The 22,523-nt window shown below is 44.3% G+C and overlaps 1 protein-coding gene across 1 annotated transcript in view; it reads right to left on the bottom strand.

Annotated features, from left to right (window-relative positions):
* CELSR1 (cadherin EGF LAG seven-pass G-type receptor 1) overlaps positions 1 to 22,523 on the bottom strand; it is a 164,278-nt gene that overhangs the window by 34,168 nt on the left and 107,587 nt on the right. The window contains exons 6-16 of the mRNA XM_031059007.1: positions 14,359 to 14,516; positions 13,296 to 13,459; positions 12,150 to 12,275; positions 7,400 to 7,566; positions 6,754 to 6,939; positions 6,350 to 6,463; positions 5,849 to 6,023; positions 5,023 to 5,164; positions 2,572 to 2,692; positions 1,295 to 1,478; positions 333 to 434 (exon numbers count right to left, since the gene is read on the bottom strand). Coding sequence (XP_030914867.1) covers positions 333 to 434; positions 1,295 to 1,478; positions 2,572 to 2,692; positions 5,023 to 5,164; positions 5,849 to 6,023; positions 6,350 to 6,463; positions 6,754 to 6,939; positions 7,400 to 7,566; positions 12,150 to 12,275; positions 13,296 to 13,459; positions 14,359 to 14,516 — 1,639 coding nt within the window. The remainder of the gene's footprint in view (positions 1 to 332; positions 435 to 1,294; positions 1,479 to 2,571; positions 2,693 to 5,022; positions 5,165 to 5,848; positions 6,024 to 6,349; positions 6,464 to 6,753; positions 6,940 to 7,399; positions 7,567 to 12,149; positions 12,276 to 13,295; positions 13,460 to 14,358; positions 14,517 to 22,523) is intronic.

The raw sequence follows: 22,523 nt of genomic DNA, 5'->3' as shown, positions 1-22,523 counted from the left end.
TATGGCTAAAGAACACTTATAAGTCACTAGAAACTGAAAGTTACATGTGAAAGAATTGCTTGATAAATAGAAAATTAGGCTCTGCTTTTTTGAAAATATATAGCTTCTGTGCTTTATGCATGTTTATCTGCTGTACTGTTGAATTTATTTATTGCTAGCATTCCAAATGTATTTGATTTCAGCTAGCTATACTTTTCTGCTTATGATATATAAGCTATGCTGCAGACTCTAGACCAAATGAATTAATGCTATTCCCTATGTACACTTTGGAAAAAAAAAAAGAGAGAGAGGCACACAGATAAAGTAGGTAATTATTTACCCAGGAAACTTACCCACTGAGCCCTTAGGACAAGGCACAGCAGCTGGCTGGCCAAACTTGGTCTGTGGCCACCAAATACCAGCCTCGAAAGCTTTGGGACAGCCATTATAAATTACTGAAAGCAGAAAAAGAAATGATGCAATTTTTCTGACAAGATAAAAATCATAGCAGTGAGACATTTCAACCTGCCTGAAGGACCTTCCTGTAATTCCAAAGCCCTGTCAGGATACCTGTCCTCTGCAGTGCCTTCCAAGCTGGAACCCATCAGTTGCTCCTTATCCAACAGATTGGACAGACAGGTACAGGCAGAGGAGAGCTCGGGATGATTATGGGGCTCTGGATTTTGGCTCTGCCTATCTCTGCTTGCTCCTTTATTGTGGGAAAACATTTCTCCTTTATTTTGCCCACACACTGCTGTTGCAGCAGCTTTGCGCTGATCACAGGAGGACAGTGGGTGGGTGGGTGGGTGAGAGGAAAGGCAGGATGGGCAAGGTGGGGAAGGAAGGCAGAGTGCACGAGGCGCACGGCACTGTGCCTCTGTGGGCAAAAGGCGTGAGGGCTCTCACCAGCCTCTTCAGCTGCAGCTCAGCAATCCACCACTGCCCTGGCAGATGAACTCGGGTTTAAGGAAAAGCTGCTGCTAGTCTTTTGCTCCCCCTACTCCACCTCAGCTGGCTACATTTCCGAGAAAAATTATAGAGATAAGAGCTTTTTTTCCATTTCCTCAGCCCCCATGAGTCACACTGGCACATATCTGGGAGGAGAGGTGTACGTTCAGGCTGCTGCAGCCCCCATTGCCCCTACTGCCAGAGCAGTGCTGCTGGGCTCACAGCGGCCCAGGAGTGTCCCCACAGTGTCCCCATCTGTGCACTGCCAGTGGCTCTGGTCCCACATGGCCGGGCAGCATGGCTGGGCCGCAGGGCTGGGCAGCAAGGCTGGGCAGCATGGCTAGGCAGCACGGCCAGGCCGAGGTACCTTCGCAGCCCCTCACGGTGACCTCTGCAAAGGGGTTGTCGCAGCGGTTGCACTGGCGCCCGATGACGCCTGGCTTGCAGGGACACTGTCCCGTCTCCATGTCGCAGGCGCGCGTGTGGGAGCCAGATGGGAAGCAGTCGCAGGGGTAGCAGGTGTCGCTGCTTTGGGGCCTGTAGTAATTGGCCTAGAAAAACCAACATGATAGACACAAGGTTTTTGAGTTCCAAACTGGTTACATTTCTGAAACCTGCTGTAGTGGCATGTACATCATAAAAGGGCTCACTTTTCAGAGCACAGACAAAAGTTACGTTACTATTATCAGAGACCCAGGGTTTGTGTTGCCATTTGCAGCGGAGCCACAGGGCCCACATTACTCCTCGGGCACTTGTTGCAAGTGCCCACCAAACATATTCTTGGCGGATTTACAGTTTTCTCAGCTTTGCAATTCTTATCTTGTATGGCATGAACGAGCCACTAAGGGAACTTCCCGCACTGTGCATTTGTGTTTCACGTAGAGGGTGGAGAGCACGCAATGATCCCATATTCAAATCGCCTCAGTACATGCATTTGATCTGAGGCGTTAGGATTGCACAAGAGCCAGAGCTGGCACCCCACTGACTCCATTTCATGCAACAGTCACTGTGTGTCCTGCTGGCATTTTGGAAAGGAGCAGGGGGCCAGATTCACAGCCGCCAGTCTGCACAAGCCCAGCTCCTCTGATGTCATTCAAGCCACTTTAAAACCCATTGTGAGAAGTCCTTTGTAAAACCTTCATGACGAGGTGCCTCCCCTCCCATGTCCCCCATCTGTCCCTGCCTGTCCAGAGATGAGGAAAGCATTTAGCCCTGCAGCTCTCTCCAGCTGCCAGGCCTCTTGCTGGCCATAGCACAGGGGAGAGCTTCAGCCAGCTGGCCCGAGCTGTTTCATGGCCATTACTCATTTGTGATGCACAAAACCCCACTGACACTCCTCTGCACCCCGGCCTGATCTCCCCTGATAAACCAGGCTGCACTTCAGAGATCAGAGCCAGGCTTTCATCCTCTCGGCTTGCTTTTCCAAACACAAATAAGATAAGAGCTGTACAGTATGATTTGGAGAAGGGTGGTGCCAGCAAAATGTTTTGGGTAATGATTAACTCCACTGTGCACATACATATATATGTGATACAAAGCACAACTCTGTGTACTTTGTATCAGATACTCACTTGTAATTATTAGTGGTACAGTTTCTTTTTAAACTAAAGAAGTTTTGACTTGAGACTGGCTTCTTTTGCTTACCTTGCAGTGGCATTCTCCATTGGTCTTATTGCAATCAGAATCAAATCCTTTACTAGTCTCACAATTACATGGGCCACAGATGGGATTTCCCCACCAACCTCTGGGACAAGGTAGGTCGATCCTATTAAAGAAAATAAAATGGAAAGAAAGTTATTTTAAGTTCCCTCTTAAAAAGGGTGAAAATAAAGCTTTGGACCAAATCTGCACTCAACCTTATTAGCTTACAGGCAGCAATGTATCTGAAGCAACAATCAATATATATAAATATAAATATAGTATAGTATGGGAAAATTTAGAATATCAGTGCTATGAAAACCTAGAGAGAATGTTTTTCTAAGTATTTTCAAGAGCAGGTGGCTCTGAGCCTGTGCCCTGGTTTATCTACCACCACAAACTGCCTTGGAGTACAGCTCCCCAACACTTTACATCCCACTCCCCATCCCCACCCTGCCCCAGCCCACAGGGACACCAGTTCAGGTGCAAAGCTGTCTGCAAGTTCATCCTATAAAGAAAAGCCACTTTCAGGCAACCTGGCTTTCTCAGACTGTCACTACAAGGTCTTAAAAGCTCTAGTCTGCCTCAGAAGAGACAGAGGACACATGGCTGGAGACATGGAAGAGGGGAGGATGGGAGCTTGGATCTGGACTGTGGATCAAAGACTATGATTCAGACTGAGTGCAGCAGCACTGGAAGCTATGCAGCAAACCAAAGGCCACCCCTGCTGAAGGAAAACCCCCATTCTCACTGGGACTATTTCATCTGGGTGAGCCTCTGAGCTGGTTATCCCACAGATGCTCCAACACTAATTCTGGCTAGTGCTCTGATTCTCTGATATCTGGGAGTCTTTGCCAAGCAATAGCCTGAAGGACAAGGGCTCTGAGACTGGGATCCTGGAAATGCACAAGGTATCCCCTCCCTGCTACTCATTTTTAGGAAAGAAAAGGTATTTCCATCTGTTTTGAAGACCAATGCCAATTTTTGTGGGAACTCTGCACATCACTCCGGATGTGAGGAGTCCCCCGAGACCACGTCGAGAGCCGAAACCCCGTCAGGGGGCTCGGAGATCTTGGCATGATGCCCAGAACACTTGGTGGCTGGATTTCGATCCTGCAAATGAATTGCCAGTTTGGTATGAGGGCTGGAAGGTGTCACAGGTTTAAAGGGTGTTTTTATAAGGTGTACACAGGGTGAAAATATAAGTTTTAAAAATTTTTGTATAAAGGTAATGGGGACAAGATGGAGGGAACAGGGCGTGTCTCATCCTTCTTCCTTCTTCTTCTTGTTCTCCATCTTCTGCTGTGGTGTTGGCACTCAGGGATTGGTTTGGGGAAGGGGTGCACTGTCCAACATGGGTGATAGGTATTAGAAGGTAAAGGTAAATATGATATACGTAATTTGTGGTATAAGAGACGGAGCAGCCTCGGGGGCGGTCGGAGAGCATCGTGGCTGCCTTGCTGGTCAGACCTCTGTCTGCCAGGAAGAAAATTTTGTAGATAAGACTTAATAAACAACCTGAAGACCGAACAGCAAAGAGTCCAGTCTCATTCTTCAGAGCCTGGGGTCGCTCCCTGGACCACCCAACTCACCTCGGGGGCAGAGAACGAGCAGCTGGCCCCGAGAAATTTTATTTATGGTAATTGGTAGGTTTGTACTTCTGTGCTTTAGAATATGAAAACCACAATGTTGCACTTGACACATGCCAGCAGATAATGACAAGGGACAATGTCTCTGTGTCGCTAATCCAGAGGAATGAAAGACAAATCTGGCAACAGCATGGCCAACATTTGCAAGCCCACACAACAAAAGGCAGAGGAAGAAGCTTGCAGTTTTCAAAGGGAAGGAAACATCACATGAGCCATTCCTAAACAGGCAGACAAATGCACTTCATTTGCACATCATGAATGGCCCATATTACAGTAAATCAAAGTGCCGCCTCTGGGATAAGGCTGGTTGCTGAATGCTTATCAGGGACCAGGAAGCTGCTGATGAGGGAATCAGCACGTTTCTCCCACAAAGCAACAGACACAGGCCCCAGACTGTCCAGAAGAGATGGCTCTTTGCCAGCCCAGGGATTGGACCTACACTGCCAAGAGACTATCTTGCTAGAGGCCACCAAACTGGTGCATTGCTCTCTGTGCTGGGGAAGCTGGAGGAGAGATGCAGAGCAAAGTCAGGCCAAGCCCACCACAAAGTACAGGTGAGATGCAGTGCTGTGCAACACAGCAGAACTGGTTGAGCCCCTGAGCAGCTGATGAAGCAAAGTGGTTCCTGAATAACATGTCTAGTTTCTGGGAAGAGTTCAGGAATGCCAAAAGGCAATGGAGCCTAAAATACCACTCAAATTGTAACAGGAAAGTTTATCGGAGCAGAACAGGAAGTGGAAGGACTGCTGCCTTAGGTGAAGAGCTTCCTGGCAGGATCAAGAAACCAAGAACAAAATAATTCTCTTACTTGCTTTCGCAGTACTGTCCGTAGTAGCTTTGTCCACACTCACAGGTGTAGCCGTGGGATGAGCTAGGTTTGTGCACGCATGTGGAGACATGCTCACATGGGTTCAAGTTGCATACATCAACACAGTCTCTCCCAAAGTACCCTGGGGAGACAAGGTAAGAAAATTACAGCAACCATTGTAATTTATGATTTGCATGTCTCCAAAAGACTGTCTGTCTTAAGCTTATACACTAACAACACATCTTTGATAATCAGTAGATTCTCCCTGAGATACTGTCAGAAACGAAGCACTCTTTTCCCTCTCAAACAAAATGATAGTAAGCCATTCTTTCTGACAGTCTGTTACCATGCTTGAGGCACCCTTGTGCCTTTGGTTCCCAGTTTTATATCTGGGCTATGTGCTACAAATAGTTTTGTATTCTCTTGCTGCATGTATGGGAGGTGACTGTGCTGGGCGCTGACAGCATATGCTGGCTACGTGCTCCAAAACAGAGAAAACATTCAAAGTATCTTGATTAGGATGCAGAGTGAGAGACTGAAATTCAACAGCAGAAAAGGCTGAGAAAAAAAAATTAAAAGGAAAGGGGAGATGCACAGGAATTTTTTGGACCAGAGACTGTCTTTCTGTTTGCTGGATACATTGCCTGGATTCTTAGCCCAGGAGTGCAGCTTCCAGGGTGCTACAGTAAGAGTGAGAAGGGTAATACTGATTGGAAGAGGAAGAATCAGAAGATGAACACTTTGCCAGCACGCTGCTGCTGCAGTGCTGCTTCTGATGAGCTCAAGGAGGTGTGATCCAGCTCCTGTACAAGTGCCAGCAGGTTACCTGGGTCACAGACACAGGAGTAGCTGTCCCAGTCGTCACTGCAGTAGCTGTGCTGGGGACATGGGTTGGAATCACAAGGGTTATCCACTTCACAGCCCTCCCTTACGTTGATCTTGATAGCCTGTTTCATGTTGAGTGTTGCTATGTTTGTAGATGTCTCTCCCATTCTTACTCCCTGGTGACAAAAGACAATTATTTTAAAATTAGAGTCTCTTTTCAGAGTACAGTATTATGTGTTTCACTATTTTCATCAATCAATGAGGCTACATTTTAAAGAAATCACCTGATAAGCCAAACCCAGATTTTTTTTTCAAATATTTTTCCCTTATGTGATCACATTTGTATCTGGCAAAGTGGGTAGCCTTTGATACTTTGATTCTTAGATAATTTTTATGGGGAAAACAGAAATGTTTGAGGGTGGATGAAAAAGAAATCTCCCACATTTTCACCAGGGATTTTCTCATGAGTTCAAAATTTATTGCTACACTTTTTATTTCATACCTGCATACATCCATAAAATCCCTGCTGAACAGAGACTTGGTCTCCAGAAACACCTCCCACAATGATGCTTTTCATTTTCAATCCAGGTAGTTGATTTCCAATCTGCACAGTGCTCTGTGAGGAAAACGACAGCTGATAAGAAGCACTATCATCCTCTCAAGCAGTAGCTGACAGATTACATAAAAATACCAAAGCTGTGAGGAGCCAGACATTGGAATGTGTCTTTTTACGACTTCTTTGTAAGATATAGTATCATAAAGCTTAATAAATTAATATCATTGATTAGGCATAAATCACTGCAGAACATGTCTCACAGCATAAGTACTTGTCCACAGTCCTCTATCCTGGTTTCTCCTGAAAGCATTTGTGCACTGCTCAGTAGCAAAGTTTCTATGCTGCCTTACCTGGTACATCCCATAGTCCAAGGACATGACAGCAAGGTACTTGAGATCTTTACCATCTTTCGCACTCTTCAGCTCTACTAATAAATGATGCCATTCCCCATCACTGACCCGTGACTGGCTCATCTTCAAACTAGCAACCTGGCTCAGGCCACTGTACACTTCAAACTGCACATAGTTGTTCAGTATCTGTTGGGAAAAAAAAAACAACCATGTCTTTTTTTGCTACATATTTGTACTTGATGCAGAAGGAGGTGGAGGGCAAGATAACAGTATTTCCTAAGAAAACGCAAAAGGAAAAAAAGCTCAAAAAGTAAAGATGGGAATGCTTGCAAGAACTCCTTGTATATAATTTTGGACATTCAGACTCCAGCTTCCCTTATGGGCAAAAAACCCCCAAAGGAAAAGATCCATTTTTTACATCTATATTAATGCCCACTACTACCTCTGACTAGAAAAATAATCTTAAATTGATAGGATTTTTATAATGATATTTTGACCATGCACTTTTTGATCATTGTAAAAGGCTAAAGTAATGATATGTTTTTACTGACAGGCATTTAGCTAGGTGGATGGAGCTGTGTAGTTCATCTGGCCATATCCACTGCTGGGGGAGTATTAATTCTTTTCTAACCAAAAACCACTTTACCTGAATGTTGATCTTGGATGCAGCCCCAGCATTGGCTTGCATTAACATGCCATTGACTTTCCTGGTTCTGAACATCAGCCCAATGTACCACGGCACAGAGATGGTGATGTCAAGGTCACTCCAAATGATAATGCTCTCACCACTGAAACGCTGAGGAGAAGGCATTGCTGTGAATCAGAATACACAACAGAAACAGTTTTTATCCTTCAGGACAAATGTGAAGAGGAAAAATGATGCTATGTCACAGGGAGCTCATCCCTCTTCCACTGAACTACGTTCAATCTACCATGGATGAAGAGCTGGTCTAGGGGAGCTACTGTGAAAGAGTTGGTAATACTGCAAATTCACAACCTACCCTGGTTGTGGGTAGGCATCTTGGTGTCTGTACTCAAAAGCAGCACCTCCACACTGCTATGGCATTACCCACATGAGAGCTGTTCCTAGAAAGGGAAGCTCAGGATCTCTGCTGATATAGTTCTGCTGGTGAGTGGGTGGACAGAGCAGGAAGTATGAGGGCAACAGTTGCTTCAGATGTTTTCAACACAACCTTGATTACCTGCTTCTAATTAACAGATTAAACACAGGAAAAGGCTGGGAGGCAACAGGAAATATGAATTAATTGTGAATACTTCAGGGCCAGATTATTCAGCTGCCCCAGCTACACAGCCTTTTCACTGGGAGAAAGTTTGTGTGGAATTGCCTAAATCACCAGCCTTAAATATCCTGAGGTGACAGCTGCAAAATTGCCCCCCTCTCTATCCTTGCACAAGCACAGCTCCTACAGGGTGACACCAACGACAGCCCTCAAAAGAAAGCACTTTGCTGGTGGAAAATAGAGGAACACCCATCCCCTTGGACTTTTAAAGTTGTTACCCTGGGTAACAGGAGCTACAGTCCCATGGATTAGTTGATCCCATTGATTAGAAGCATAAATTAAGCCATGGGAAATCTGTGCTATTTGCAACACCTCATATGACACCTCCACCATGTGTGGAACCTTGTAGGAGACCTACAGTCAGCCCCTTCCTGACATCCTTGCTTGTGGGCATGTTGGTGAAGTTCATGGCAGCTTTTTGCCAGTGGAAGCAGGCCTTAGAGACTGCTTACAACCACCACAGATTAGCACCCAGGCTTTTATTTCATCATGTGCTGAGTCCATGTCAGTCAGGGAAATCACAGGGCTTAATAGTCTTTCCCCTTCTGCTCCACACTACCACATCTGCTGACACTTTCTGGAGTTTTTGTAGTAGATCATGTATATACAAATGCATATGTGTTACTATGTACTATGTGTATATGTGTAAGTCCTTAGAAAAAGGTTGAGGGATGACACCATACCAGAAAATGGGGGAAAGTTGATGTGAGGTTGCATTTTTTGAGGAATAAAGCCAAACCTCAAATTCTCATATGTCTGCCTTGCTGGTGTCTACAAAGGGAAAGACTGGGGTGAGGAGTGAAGTGCAGGGGTTAGAGTAAAGTGCAAGCCCTTTAGCTTCCTAATTGTAAGAAACAAAAAGTCAGAGACTACTGGGCTACCACTAGTCAAGCCAGAGGTGGAACTTGACTTGCCCTTCCTTAAGATGTGGTTACCCAGCCACCGCACATCAGGCTAAGGGCAGGCAGTCCCAAGGGACAGCCCTCCTCCCTCCTGCTCCAGCCTGCGCTCTCACCTTTGCCAGAGAGGGCATATGGTGGAACAACTGCAGCACAGCCTGCTCTTGAAAACCAGATGGCAACTTTAAAAAAGGTTGTCACCAGATACAGATGTCTCAGGTTGCTTAAAAGTTGAATGCAGTACTTGAATTCTAGCTGTCTGGGCCAGGGCACAGTTCTGGGCTAGGGCACAATTCATCAGCCCACACTGCACCACATCAATGTAAAAGTAGCCAGGACATCAGTGTTGAGCAGGATTATTTTCTCTTACTCCACCTGTGCAAAAGTCAGCCTTTGCCTTCCTCCCCTACTCTGCTGACCTTCACAATAACCTCAGCTTCCAACTGTGCTGCTGGTTTTCTAGGCTGTTGCTGAGATTTTTGAGCCCATCTGCCTCTGGAGTGCAGAGGCAGGATGCAAACTTGTGGGCTTCCCACCTGCTGAAGGCTGGGAATGTTGTGCGCAAGCATTTTGCCTTTGATCCTGGGAGAACTGGACTGGCATGGCAATTAGCCACCTTCTTCCTTTTCTCACTGGTGGTGACTTTCTGTACTTGCAAATACCGTTCCCTTCCCACACCTTCTCCCAGCCTCCCTCCCTTCCCTGGGGCCAGGGTGCACCTTTCCCTGCTAGTTAAATAGAAATCCCCATTTGTCAGTCCCCTCTGACCTCCCTCTTCCCCCCAGCCCTTCCTCATGGCTGGGACCAGGAGTGTCCATGGAGGGGTGGCACGTCCACTGTCCCCAGATGGGACCTGACCTCCCCTGTCACCACAGAGGTCCACATGCTTCCCAGGACCCCCTGCCATGGGTGGTGCAGCAATGCAAACTGATCCTGTGCTCAGGGTTTGCCACTTGAACCACTGCCCGAGTATCTATGCTCACTCTAAAGTGAGTCCTGCACTCAACAGGTCAGCAGAAACACATGAAGGCCATTCCCTGTGGAGACAGAGGGCCTGGGGAAACATCCCACTTTTGGGATGTCACCTGCAGTGTGGGTGCTGGACAGGCGGAAGCTTATGTTTAGGTCTAGCCCAAGGCTAGTGCAATGACACTGGCCATCCAAGAGGGAGTCAGACACAGTTCACAGATCTTCTTCACAGAACTGCAACACCTAATAGTTTAAAAGAATTAAATTACAATAAAGGTGAAACTAAGTTTTCCTTAATTTTATCTCCTTTCTATATATCAGCAAAGGGAGAGGGGAGCTGCCAGAAGGTGAATTAACAAATTCTGGGAGGGTGGTGAAGGTAAAACATCCCATCCTCACTAGTGTAGACCAGATCCCAGAGTTTTTGAAGAGCAGGAAATGAAAAAAAGGTTAATTGGTAACTTGCCAAAGTCTTTGTCCTCTGTTAGCCTGAAGCAGAACCAGCACTGCCATAGGGATTAAAGAAATGCAGCACTCCTACTCAAAACTGCAAATACTCTATGGAAGACTTTTTAAAAAATAGCTGCCTAATAATAGCTAATGCTCTTAGGATCATAGCTGAGCATTCAAATAAGAAATTTGAAAGACAGGAGAATAGCATAACTGTGACTGACTCTATCTCCTGACTTTAACTTTGGGCTCCTGAAATCTTTGGTCACATTCTCTTTCTTTCTTGGCTTGCAATTTTCCCACCGGGACACTGGCCTACAAATACCATTAAAGAACCAAGCAGCCTGCTGCCTTCAAACTGTCAGAAAAACCCCACAAAGTGAGGCATCAGCATGAACATGGGGTTTTTCATTAACAAAGGGGACATGCAGGAATGTACAGTGCTGGAGGCAGAGGTGACAGCTGGGACTGGGGGAGGCAGTGCTGCTGTGACTGCCATCATCCCTTTCACCTGAATTTAAAATAAGTTTCCTGGGATGGCTACAGGGCAGCTCCCAGATGATAATCTAAATCCCAGACTTTGTGGATTGGTCTTGGGTTTGGGATAAGAAAATAGTAAATAAAACAAACATTTGATCAAATTTTGAATTTCCATTTGTTAAACAGAGAGAAGGGGAGTCCTTGCATGTGATAGCAGTACTCCCATTTACACCAGTACAGGACGCAGCACAGCTGGGCCCTGGCACTCCCCTCAGGATACATCAGAGTGGGTTAGTAGCACAGAGAACAGCCAATCACGAAGAAAACATAAGAACTTCATCAACAAACGTTCTTGACATGAGACACATGGAAAAATCAGATCTTCATACAAACCTGGGAAGCCCAAACTATTTGAGAAGCTGCTACAGAAAGCAAGTACTAGGCTAAGGGCAATAATAACAGCTCTGGGCTCTGTGTGGGGTGGAACATAGGAAGAGGTCTCCATCATTCCTTTTCCCTGTTCTTCACTCTGGAAACCTTTATCTCCAAGACAGAAACTTAACCATGTGTCTTCTCCTCTTAAGCTAATATTACTGCTTCTCAGGAAAGTGAAGAGAATTTGCCACTCCCTAGACTAGGCCCAGTAGAAACATGTTTTCTTTGCTGGAAGCATTCAGGAAGACTCCAAAGGAGCAGCCACCTTGCAGCACCAACTGCCATGGGACTCTTCCCACAGGCCACTCCTCACTTCTAGGGGAATAAACAGACTGCAAGTTCTTCACACCCTATAAAACTCACCTGCTGCTCCTTCCTTATCCTTTAGTAATGAGGTTTTACACATATATGCACCCTGTGCTCAATCAAAGAGAAATCCAGTAAAACCGAAAGTGCTCTTAGCACAAAATGCCTTCTTGCCAAAAAAGTAGTGATTAAAACAGCACATTCATCCCCAGTTTGAGTCAAAGCCCAGTAAAGTCAGCAGGATTCTTTCCACTGATTTAAAGGGGCTTAGGATCAGACATTTTTACAGTAAACAAATTGCTAAATACAGCCAAGTTCTTTGGAACTACTTTGCTTATGTAAGTAAATCAATGAAAGCTGCTCTTATTCATGACAGTATGTCATCTACTACAGACGGGATCTCTAAAATAATTTCAAACAGATAATGGGTGACAGTCTCAGGTGCAATCTTCTGCTACCCTCAATCATCACAGGTGGACACAGGTGCTATGAGCTGGCAACGACAGGCAGTGACATGTGCACACATGACAAGCACAGAGAGCTCTGTGCAGCCTACCTTGCTCGCAGTTCTTGCCCCCGTAGCGCACAGGGCACTCACAGATGTACGTGTTCCACTTGTTGATGCACGTGCCTCCATTCTGGCACCAGTTGGTTTCACAATAGTTCCTCTGAGCTGCACAGCCTGTAATTCAGGAAAACCATCACTTTGTATGGTTTCAATTTAAAAAAAAAGGCTCTGAATGACTGTATTTGAGTTTTTACATAAAAAGAAGACATGACTATTATAGGTTTGGGTTTTTTTCTTTTTTTTATATATGTTTTTGACGTCAGTGGAGCAAAATGTGTATGGCAAAAGTTTATGTAAGCTGATCATGTGTTAAATGCACAAAGATAAGTCTGTCTGTCAAAGGCATATGCTATGATTCCCTCCTTAATCCACAATCAATGCAACATACTTTAGAACTGCAATTTAGCTCTTACACAGACCTTCAGCAGCATGGACAGAAGGGACTTTCCATTTTTGTGTGTAAGAGCCAGTTTTAGGATGATGAGAACATTCTGTATGCCTAATCACTGGAACTAATCCTGATCAGGGATCCAGGGACTGGAAATCAAATCAGAACTTCCAACAGGCTGCTCCATGAAGCAGGTTTCACATTTGGGGAATTGCAGAATTTTATTTACAGAACAAACACAATTTATTAAAAACTCATTGTAAGTGCTGTCTTTTTCATTAACTAATCCCACTGGCTTTCAGAGCAAAATGACATTTAATAGGTAGTTTAAAAATAGAAGAGGAGAAGTCAATTTAGGACTAAATTCCTGGCTGAAACTCCCAGCAATGCAGAAAGGCTAAACAAGCCCAGTCCTTTCTGATGTGCTGCTGAATCCTGGAAGTGTGCCCTGTGCCACGGGCTATTGTATGCCTCCCTGGCACAGGTGTGGACTGCACATTACTCAAACAAATGAGGTCTGGCCAGAGACACAGTGGCAGCATGATGCCATACACCACCTGAAGTCCCGGCCCCGTAGCTGCTTTGCCCTCAACAGTGGTAACAGGGGGTCATTTCAGAACCCTGTGTCCCCTTCCCCTTCCTGGGGCTCCTCATGGTACCAGCCTCGACATGCTAAGCCATGTCCCACGTGCAGCTGCGGCAGAGACCTTTGTGGTGTTGACCCTTGGGGCACTGGTTGCCCATACCTGGCAGAGTGCCATTATTGGCAATGAAACCAGCCATGTCGATGGGCTTGCTGTCGATGGAGAGGTTCCTCATGCAGCCAATGAACTGCCTGTTGTGCACCGGGAAATCCTCAGGCAAGTTTGGGACACCACCAAGGAGGAGAGGGCCAGTTAGGTCCAAAGATCTGAAGAAACAAAGAAATGCTCGTAATTTCTTGCAAGGAATTTGTTTTCTTTTGTTCTTTATCTTACTGCTTCCATAAGCACAGTTAAGCTGCACTTCCCTCTGCTACATGAGCACTTCCAGAGCTTGTAATCAAAGTCCAATAACATCCACTTTTAACTTAGGAGCTGTTATGTCCATATAGAATCCAGTGACCAGTCCCTAACAGTTGCTAGTATGCAGAAGAAAATGAAAATTAGAGAAAAATGTGTAGCCACAGGACACTTCTTTCTGACCCCAGTCATGCAGGGACTGGCTGATGCCACTCAGCACAGGGTTGAGAAGCAGTACATTTTTATATAAGGACTTAATTATCATCTAGTGCCAACCCTCTTAAAATCCTCTGAGGATCTTAGTCTTAATAACATTTAGTGGATGTAGGTTCTACTAAATGACTCCACACTGTGTGAGAAGTGTTATCATCTGGTCATTTGGATTAGCCCCAGTTTTTATAGTGTGCCCCTCTCTTGGGATATTAGAGCACCAATGTGTCTCTCAGTGGTTACTCTGCTATCACTCATTACTTTATATCCCCCTGTGTTGTTTGCTGTTCACCTCCTCTTTAAACTCAAAAGTACTAATTTTTTTCTTTTTCTTTCTTCACAGGAAACCTTTTCTCACACCCAGTGATTTTCAGTGGTTGTTTGTTTACATCCTTTATTTCTACCTCCTTTTAAGACAGGACTCTCAAATGGTGGAAGCAATTCCATATCCCAAACTAAACTTTGTTACTTTTTCTTGTTATGTCATATCTGTTTTTCAACTTACTGGTTAATCGTTTAGTGCTCAGCGACTGCATGCTCGTGATTCTTCACTGGAAAAAGAGAATGAGTGGAAAACACAAATATAGGGAATCCTTACTTTTTGGAGCCAGTCTGAGTGCCCTGGGCAGCACAGGTGTAGTTCCCAATGAGGCTCCCGAAGCGCACGGCCACTGCCGTGTCACAGTCGTCCACAGTCACCACAGCCACCTTCTCTCCAGAGGGCCCATGGGGAATTCCTAATCGGCCAATGTTTGGCTTCAAAAAGGAAATGGCACGTGTCATACTGCTGCATACATATGGGATTTAAATGCTGGTTCCTGCAGCTCAACAACACACTTCTTACTACCCCCCGAAGAGGACAAAAATAGAAGATGTAAATGAAACAGCAGAAATTAGGTTATCCCATGACATTTAGGCAAGGAAAAACCCTGATGGATGACTTCAGTCAGAGTCCACACACGCCCAGTACGATACACAGGGTGGTCAGAAGTGGCTTTGGTCTTTTCCACAGCTGAACCTTTTTGGCCCAAATCACATCAAACAGGTGTTTTCCCACTTCTGCATAGTAAATTCTAATAAATTATGCTCATTTTGCACCTCTTCACTTCAATGCAATGAAAACCTTAAAATGATGTATTATTACAACTGAAGCTTAAATTAAAGGCTTAAATCACATTTTCTCTGATGGCTGCACTCTGTCCAGGCTACCAGAAACTGAGTTCAGGCCTCTATAAAAGCTGTAGTGAGGGGTTGTCTGATGACTGGGAGGGAACTTAGATGAAACCTGCTTGTTCCAGCTACAAGATGGAGTGCATGAAAAACCACTGCCCATTGCTAGGTCAGCTGAGAAGCCCCCAGGTTCTAGTTACAGGAGAATAGAGACCTGTGGAGCTGGACAATCAGAAATAATGGATGTATCTGTGCTTGCTCTGGTGCAGACACACAGATGCAGGTGCAGCATGGAAGATGTGTTTTAGAGCAGCAATAAAAGCCCTGGCTTTTCCTCACCTCTGCTTCTCCCAGGCAGTAGGAAACTCCTGCCCACCCAATCACAATGTGCCCTGGTGAACATGAGACACAAGGCTGGAATTATCACACTCAGCTTCACACCTCCACTGTTACTGGCTCACTGTGCCCATCACCTGCTGTCACTTGGTGTTCTCCCCACTTCAGCACCTACTGACTGGGAAAATTCAGTGATCCCAACAGATAGGCTTTCCTATGGGACTACCAGGAATTCAATACCAGCCATCAAACATCAGTGCTTCCACTACAAACAGATCCTTCATCATCTTCACTAATTTTGTCACTGATCAGATGTATTCCAGAGTGACTGACAGGAGATGATGTTTTTTGCGCAGAAACTCAAGAAACAGATTTGTCCAGTGGAGAAGTACATTACGACTGTTAAAAAAGGTGCATATGCAAACAGAAGCATAGCAGCCTCAGTGAAGAACTAGCAAATCCTGTAAGAAAACTGTTTTCATGTTTAATATTCATATAGAGCTGAGGGGTCTTCATCTATTGCAGGTGCAAGATCTCTGAGGACACTTTTGGTACAAGAGACGCACTGAGCTAACTCTACTGGCTTTGCAAAGGGACACCCCACAGGAATGAAGGCAGCAAGATCTGACCAGATGCACTGAAAATCCATACATATTTACTGGATAATCAACAATTTTTTTATTTACTGGATAATCAACAATCAACATATATTTGCTTGTTAATCAACAAAAGCTGCATCCATATGAAAATGAAGATGGCTGGGCATCTGTAGCTTGCTGTACACTTGCTTTAAAACATGTACTGCACGACTGTGCTCTGAAATTCCTTATTTGTACAGCAAACAAGGAAGCAGTAAGGGGATAAATGAATTCTTTCTGTTTCACTTATAGACACATAAATTTGTTAACATACTTACAGCCACTTTCATCATCTGTATAGAGACATTTATTTTTAAGGGTAAGTATCCCAATATATAAAAAACATTTTTAAAACATGTTTCCTGGTGTCAATTTCAGTTGGAAAGTATTTTCCATTTCCTCTACCAAGAACTAGTGTGATCACATAGTTTGGCAGTTATTCAGTACAAGGTTTTGACCTCTCTTTAGTGATATTAAGGCAGATTTTATTTTTTCCGATACTCTCTGGACTTTGGCACTGCCTAGCTTGGAAAGACAGGAAACACACGTATTTGAAGTGCTGAAAATGTTATTGTATGCAATGATGGCAATGTTAGTGAGCAGCTTTTCAAAGTAAATTTAAAAATACATGGAAAACTAACCAACTGACAGGCAAGCCTTTCCTTCCAAAATTAAAATGTTTACGTTCTGGGTGCTACTTCTATTCATTCAGAGGAATGATTCGATTAACATTTATGTTCTTGTGCTTCACTGAAATAATCTATTGTCTCTTACATGGAAGCCTTGACAAAGGCAGGGCATTTATTCCCTCAGCAGGGGGGATCTGCCCAATGTTAATCATGATTGCAACCTGATGAGACTCAGCACTTTGCAGCTGCTCCTTCACAGTCACTAGCTGCAGTAGCAAATTGATTTTTTTCTACTTTTATTTAACATAGAAACTGAAAAGTGTTTCTCTAGATGTTGACTGTTCATTGCAGTACAGATCTCTGGCATCTCTTGGGCTCTGATGACCACACAGAACCATGAAGAAAGGGAATATTGCAGTCAATGAAAAGAAATCTATTGGCAGTTCAAACCATACTTAGTTCAAACACAAGGTAATTTGCTGACCATGTTAAAAGTCTCATTTGACAGAATTTGTCAGGTTTTTCCCAAAATGCAAGAATATGTTACTGGGAAAGGAAAGAGATCTTTTCAGACTGAACTAATGGGACAAGATCTCAAAATATGTGCCAAGTAATACGCACTATTCATCTTCTCAACAGCTGACATTGGGAATGATTTATAATTGAAATATTGGGAAATAAATAAAATACTTTATCAGAGAAAGCCCAAGTTAAGAGCTCCTTCAGCAATGAATCATGGAACAGATTTTAATCATTAAATACTTTGATTAATGTTAAATATAGGTTACTGGTGATGCAAAGGATATTTAGAGTATCGTGCATTTAAAAAAAAAATCACTTTGAATAGTTGCATGGAAGAGAATTAATCCCACAACATGAAACTTGGGATCTGATGACAAGAATTTCTATTGCAGACTCTGAAAACTCTCAGCACTAAATGATGAAAAATAATAAAAAACCCTACTAATTAACTACAAAACAGTGAGGAACCATGGTGAGACTGAAAGGTTAAAAAGGCAATACAACACTGGGCTGTTGCACAGATGCATAAGAGGAAAGTTTCATAACACTGAACAGGATGGAATGTTTGGGCAGTTTTGTTTTCATTTACTAAAAATACCTTCCAATTACAGCAGGTGCACAGAACAGCAGCCAGAGCAAGTTTACCATATCAAACAGGCAAAATGGACTTGGCATGTTTAGCCTAGCAAAGTAAAGGCTAGAGAAGAGTTTTGGAAATAAGATGCCATCACTGGAATGGACATAGTACAAGAACAAAGGGTATAAGATGCCCATGAGTAATGTAGGGTGGTAATCACCAGGGGATGCTCAGGCACAGGAGGGATCGTTGTTGGGAAAGTAGCAGGGCTGAAAATGATTTTTAAAAAAAGTATTTGTTTATGACTGTAGAAGCCACTGTTAGCAGTGGACTGGCCTATGTTTGAAAGAAAAAAAGTGACAGTGAATAGTACTTGGAAAATGCATCAGAAAGTGAATTGCCAACACTACATGACAGCACACACATTGACATTTCAGGCATGATCTTTGCCTCAATGAAATCCTACTGGAGCAAGACTGATCCCTAACAGTAGGAGCAGCTAACACTAACCAGCATTAATTCACACTATTATTTTCTGGAAATATGTTCAAGGAGTTAAAAGCCAGATTTTCATCTGGGTACTTAGCAGTTCTTTCTGCCTGTCAGACCCATCTCCTGAAATACATGCTACCCGAAAGGCAAGTTTCATTAGCTGTGCCAATTCTGCACTCATGAGTAAATGTGCAATGTGGTGTACAGGAATTTACCAGCATGACCCCCATTAATAGTAATGCAAGTCATGTAACTGAGTTCCTGCTCATGGAGCTGAAAATTTACCTTTTGCTGCCTAACCCTAAAGGCTGCCTTTTCAGTTAGTGCTTCTCCAGAAAGAAGCCGGGATTCAAATTTCAAAGACCACATGCTGTAATACTGAGTAGCAAGGAGAGGTACCAAACAGTGCCAGAGAGAAAACCTGGTCTCCCTTAAACAAACTATGAAAGAAGTGCATTATTCCGGACTCAAATGAAAGGAAGAAAAAGCAGCCCTAAGTGTTGCAGTGTTTTTATCACCATCACATGATGATTCTTCAAACATTCTGTGCATCCCATAATGAAATTAATTTTGTTTGTTATACTGACTCTTATGTTTTTATGTTATAGTCACATATAGGGTCACCTGGAGAAAATAAATAGTCCTGTCTTAGGATCAATATGTGGCGGCAAAAATCCCCTATCTTTTTCTCTGTCTGTAAACCAAGATAAATCATATTTATATTCCTCAAATGGTGGCAATTAGTACCTAAAACTGTAAACAATGTAATGAAACTTAACTTTGCCCCACTGAGTTTTCATGAAGATCAGTGGTTCTGATCTATGAATGACAATGTCCCATCTCATGTCTAACCCATGACATTCACCTTTGCCCAGAGAGAGTTACAGGCAAAATGTGACTACAGGAATGGCAGCCTCCTAGGATGTCTTTTGAAAATTGCAGCTCCCTTTCTGACCATAGCAGAGGTAACAGTGAGACTCATCTACTGTCCTCAGCAGTGACCTGGAGGAGTGACCTTCTTGAGCAACAACAGGGTATGGAACTACCTTTGGCCATTTGTAGTGACTTTCTCAGGTTGCAGTATGGGGAGGTATTTTCCTAGTGACGCCAAATCTGATTTTTGTGAAACTCAGTTATAGGGCAATGTTTGGACTTCTCCCCATAAATTCAACAGGAAGAAAGACATGTAGCTTCTCCCAGGTGAAAAACCCTGAGAAGCTTAATCTGTGAACTTGTGTTTTACAAGTGGAGACCAGACAGAGGAGAGAAAGTCATCAAAACACATCTGTTTATAGTTTGCAAATCTACTGCACAAATCCACTGTGATTACACTTAGAACATCAGAGGTGGATATTCTCATGTGGCTCAGTTTCGTTTGGGTTCTCTATTATGTTTAAGTAAATATTTAAACTGCGAGAGCCCACACAGTTACTTATTAGAGACACAGCTGGTGTAACGATGCACAGTGAATGGAAAAGACATACAGATCCACAGACAATGGGAGCCCTTGTCCTAAACACTTAACCCTTGTATTTAGATCATATGTCCTACTGTTTCCAAGTCAGGATGCAAAACTGTTGGAGAGGTTTAAGCAAGTAGTCCAATCCTAGGCAGACTTATTTTAAACTAAACCAGATGAGATAGTATCTGTACATGTAATAGTAATACTCCAAAGTTCAAATGTTTGTTTAGTCAATCAGCAGCAGTGGTGACACTCAGATTCCTAGATCTCACCCTTTTATTAGTTAATCTGCAAGATAACAGCCTATTCCAGAGGTCTCACAAACATTTCCTCCACCAGACAACTCTTTTCCAACTTCCATTCCTAGATAAAAACTTGCCACTTGACTTTTCTCACAGCTGGGAAGAGCGAGAGTGGTTTTGGTCAGCCATCAGAGAGTGCTCCAACATAAGGGATACTCCCTGAGCTCAGGCTGAAAGCTGTGCTCTCCAGCCCAAACCTCAGCCAGGAGGTCTTCCTCCTGCTTCAGCCACACCACTGAGTCTTTTGAAGGAGCTGAGGAGATGATGCAGCAGCAGACTGTAAGTATGGCCAACATTTAGAAAATGCAAACCGGTACTGCTCACAGATGAGACACAATGTACCTTGTTACACTTGGCATCAGGAGGAGACCCAATGTCTTGGGGGTTAGATGTTGCATATTGTAAATTCTGCATTTTCTCAGCTCACTGTACACATTAAAAATATATTTATTTTAGACAGTCTTCTCGCAAAATGCTTTGTATGGCATAGCTTAATATTCAGAGCTTGGCTTGTTTGTCTTTTTAATAAGAAGAAAAGCCATCCTGAAGTAAGTGCCAGCCCTTCAGTGATTCCAAGAGTTTCCTTACCAGACAGTAAGTTACCCTTCTGTTTTTGTTAATTAGTAGCTAATGATTTATTGGCCTTTCAGAGTGGTTAAAGGTTAAAAAGAATCTGTTTCCTTGTTATTTTTTTTAACACTCTCCTCTTCATTGTTAATGCGCTGGTTCAGACCCCACCACCCACAAAAGTGCTGGGTGGAAAATGCGTTATTCCTTTTGGGGCTCTTTGATTTTTAATGCTTCCAGCTACAGTAATAATGGGGGGAAACAGATCAAGTGGCACAGGGTCCTGCTGGGGGCATTGGAGTGAGTGGCACAGGGTCCTGCTGGGGGCATTGCAGTGAGTGGCACAGGGTCCTGCTGGGGGCATTGGGGCAAGTGGCACAGGGTCCTGCTGCAGGCTCTGCCAGGGTCCCATCCCAGCTCCCTGGCGCTCATTAGGCCGCCCGCCAGCCCCGCCAGCCCCGGCTGCTTCGTTAACCCGCCGGCCTCTGCTCCCGCTCGGCCGTGGGGAAGGGAGGAGCCCCTGCCATTCCCAGGCGATGCTGTGCTGCTTCAGTGCTCAAAAAGCTCATTAAGGGCCCATGGCAGCGGCCGTCTCCCCGGACAAGCTGCCGGAGCCCAGCCCCCCCAGCAAGGAAAATAAATAAATAAACAGGAAAAAATAAACAGGGACAGCACACTGCTCACGGTCCCGCTCTCACGGGGAGAGACTAGGAAATGCCAGAGGAGCTTAGCATGGACGTGCAGACCACTCTGATCAATCAGGAAACTCCAAATCAGGTCAGATTACAGAAACCACTAACGTTAATCTTTGTTTTCTAGAGTTTCCCCTTGCAGGTTTCCAGAGCACCTTGAAGATAGGCGGTATGAAGAACAGATCCCGATTAGTCACCAGGGAAAGGCAGGACAAGTCATTTCACATAACCCCCTTACTCCTTTGATGTATGTATCCCCTTTATTCACTGAATATTTTAATGGCATTTCTCTATACAAATTTGATTCAAGTCTGTACAGAAACATGAGAGCCTGGGACAGTGAAAAGGAAAACCAAAGAACTTCCCATCAGTGAGTAAAAAATGCAAATCCTGAAAAGCCATCAGACCAGTTTCTTTTCCTAGAGAAACGCCCTGCAACACCAATCATCAGGATCTGGGCTGGCCCACAAAGTCAAGCGAGTTTTACTGGCCTGATTTGTTATCTCCTTTAGGGCTGCATCCAGAGGCTAAACTTTGATATTCAAAGCAGGAGGCTTTCAGCACAGCTATGAGACCTGGCACTAGTGAATGGCACTGCCTGAATTGTGCTGCTCTTCCAGTGCTGGGACAGAGATGGGGAGCAGCCCCTCCTGTCACATGTGGCAATGGCACAGCAGGGCTGTGAAAAGCCATGGTTACACAGGCACGGCATCCAGATATGCTCCTTGCCTCTACAGCATGACCAGGATCTTCACAAATATCATCCAGCTACTGCAAAGGGTATAATTCTTAGTTCTGACTAATTTTGGCAAGGGCTGCTGTAGTGCTGATGGGAAGATGAGTTTTCCCTGTCTGCAAATGGAAATTTTATCCTCAAATGTGTATTCCCAGATGCTTCTCAGCTCTTTGAGGCTGAATCAGTGACACAGCAAGACAGACCTGTTTTGGCTGTCAAGAGACCATTCTCTCTCTCCTCAAGACAACATTCAGCTTTCCATGTGGCAGACAGCACTCACCACAGTGCTCTGCTGCTGTGGGTGCCCTGTCCTTCCTCTGCAGCCCTTTCCTCATGCTGTTCTCCCCCTGTGGCTGATGTCCCTTCTCCCTGACCTTTCCTGCCCTCTGAACCCTTTTTCTGCCTATTTTGCTGTCTCAGTCTCTTTCCACCAACAAGGATGTTCCACAGCACCTTTGGCGAACTGGGAAAGAAGAACATATCCCTTGATGCTGGAAGAGCCCCCTTGTTCTCCCTCCCCTGCTGTCCTCTTCCACTTCAGCAAATCCTTCTCCCTTTGCCACTTATCCCTATTTACCTGCCAAAGAACAATTCTGAAATATTTTTTGCTTTATATATATTTATATCTTGTAAGTTCTAT

Source organism: Geospiza fortis, unplaced genomic scaffold, assembly GCF_000277835.1.
Source record: "Geospiza fortis unplaced genomic scaffold, GeoFor_1.0 scaffold424, whole genome shotgun sequence".
NCBI lineage: Eukaryota > Metazoa > Chordata > Aves > Passeriformes > Thraupidae > Geospiza > Geospiza fortis.
Note: the sequence above shows the minus strand (reverse complement) of the source record. Positions and strands in the feature narration are given on the sequence as shown.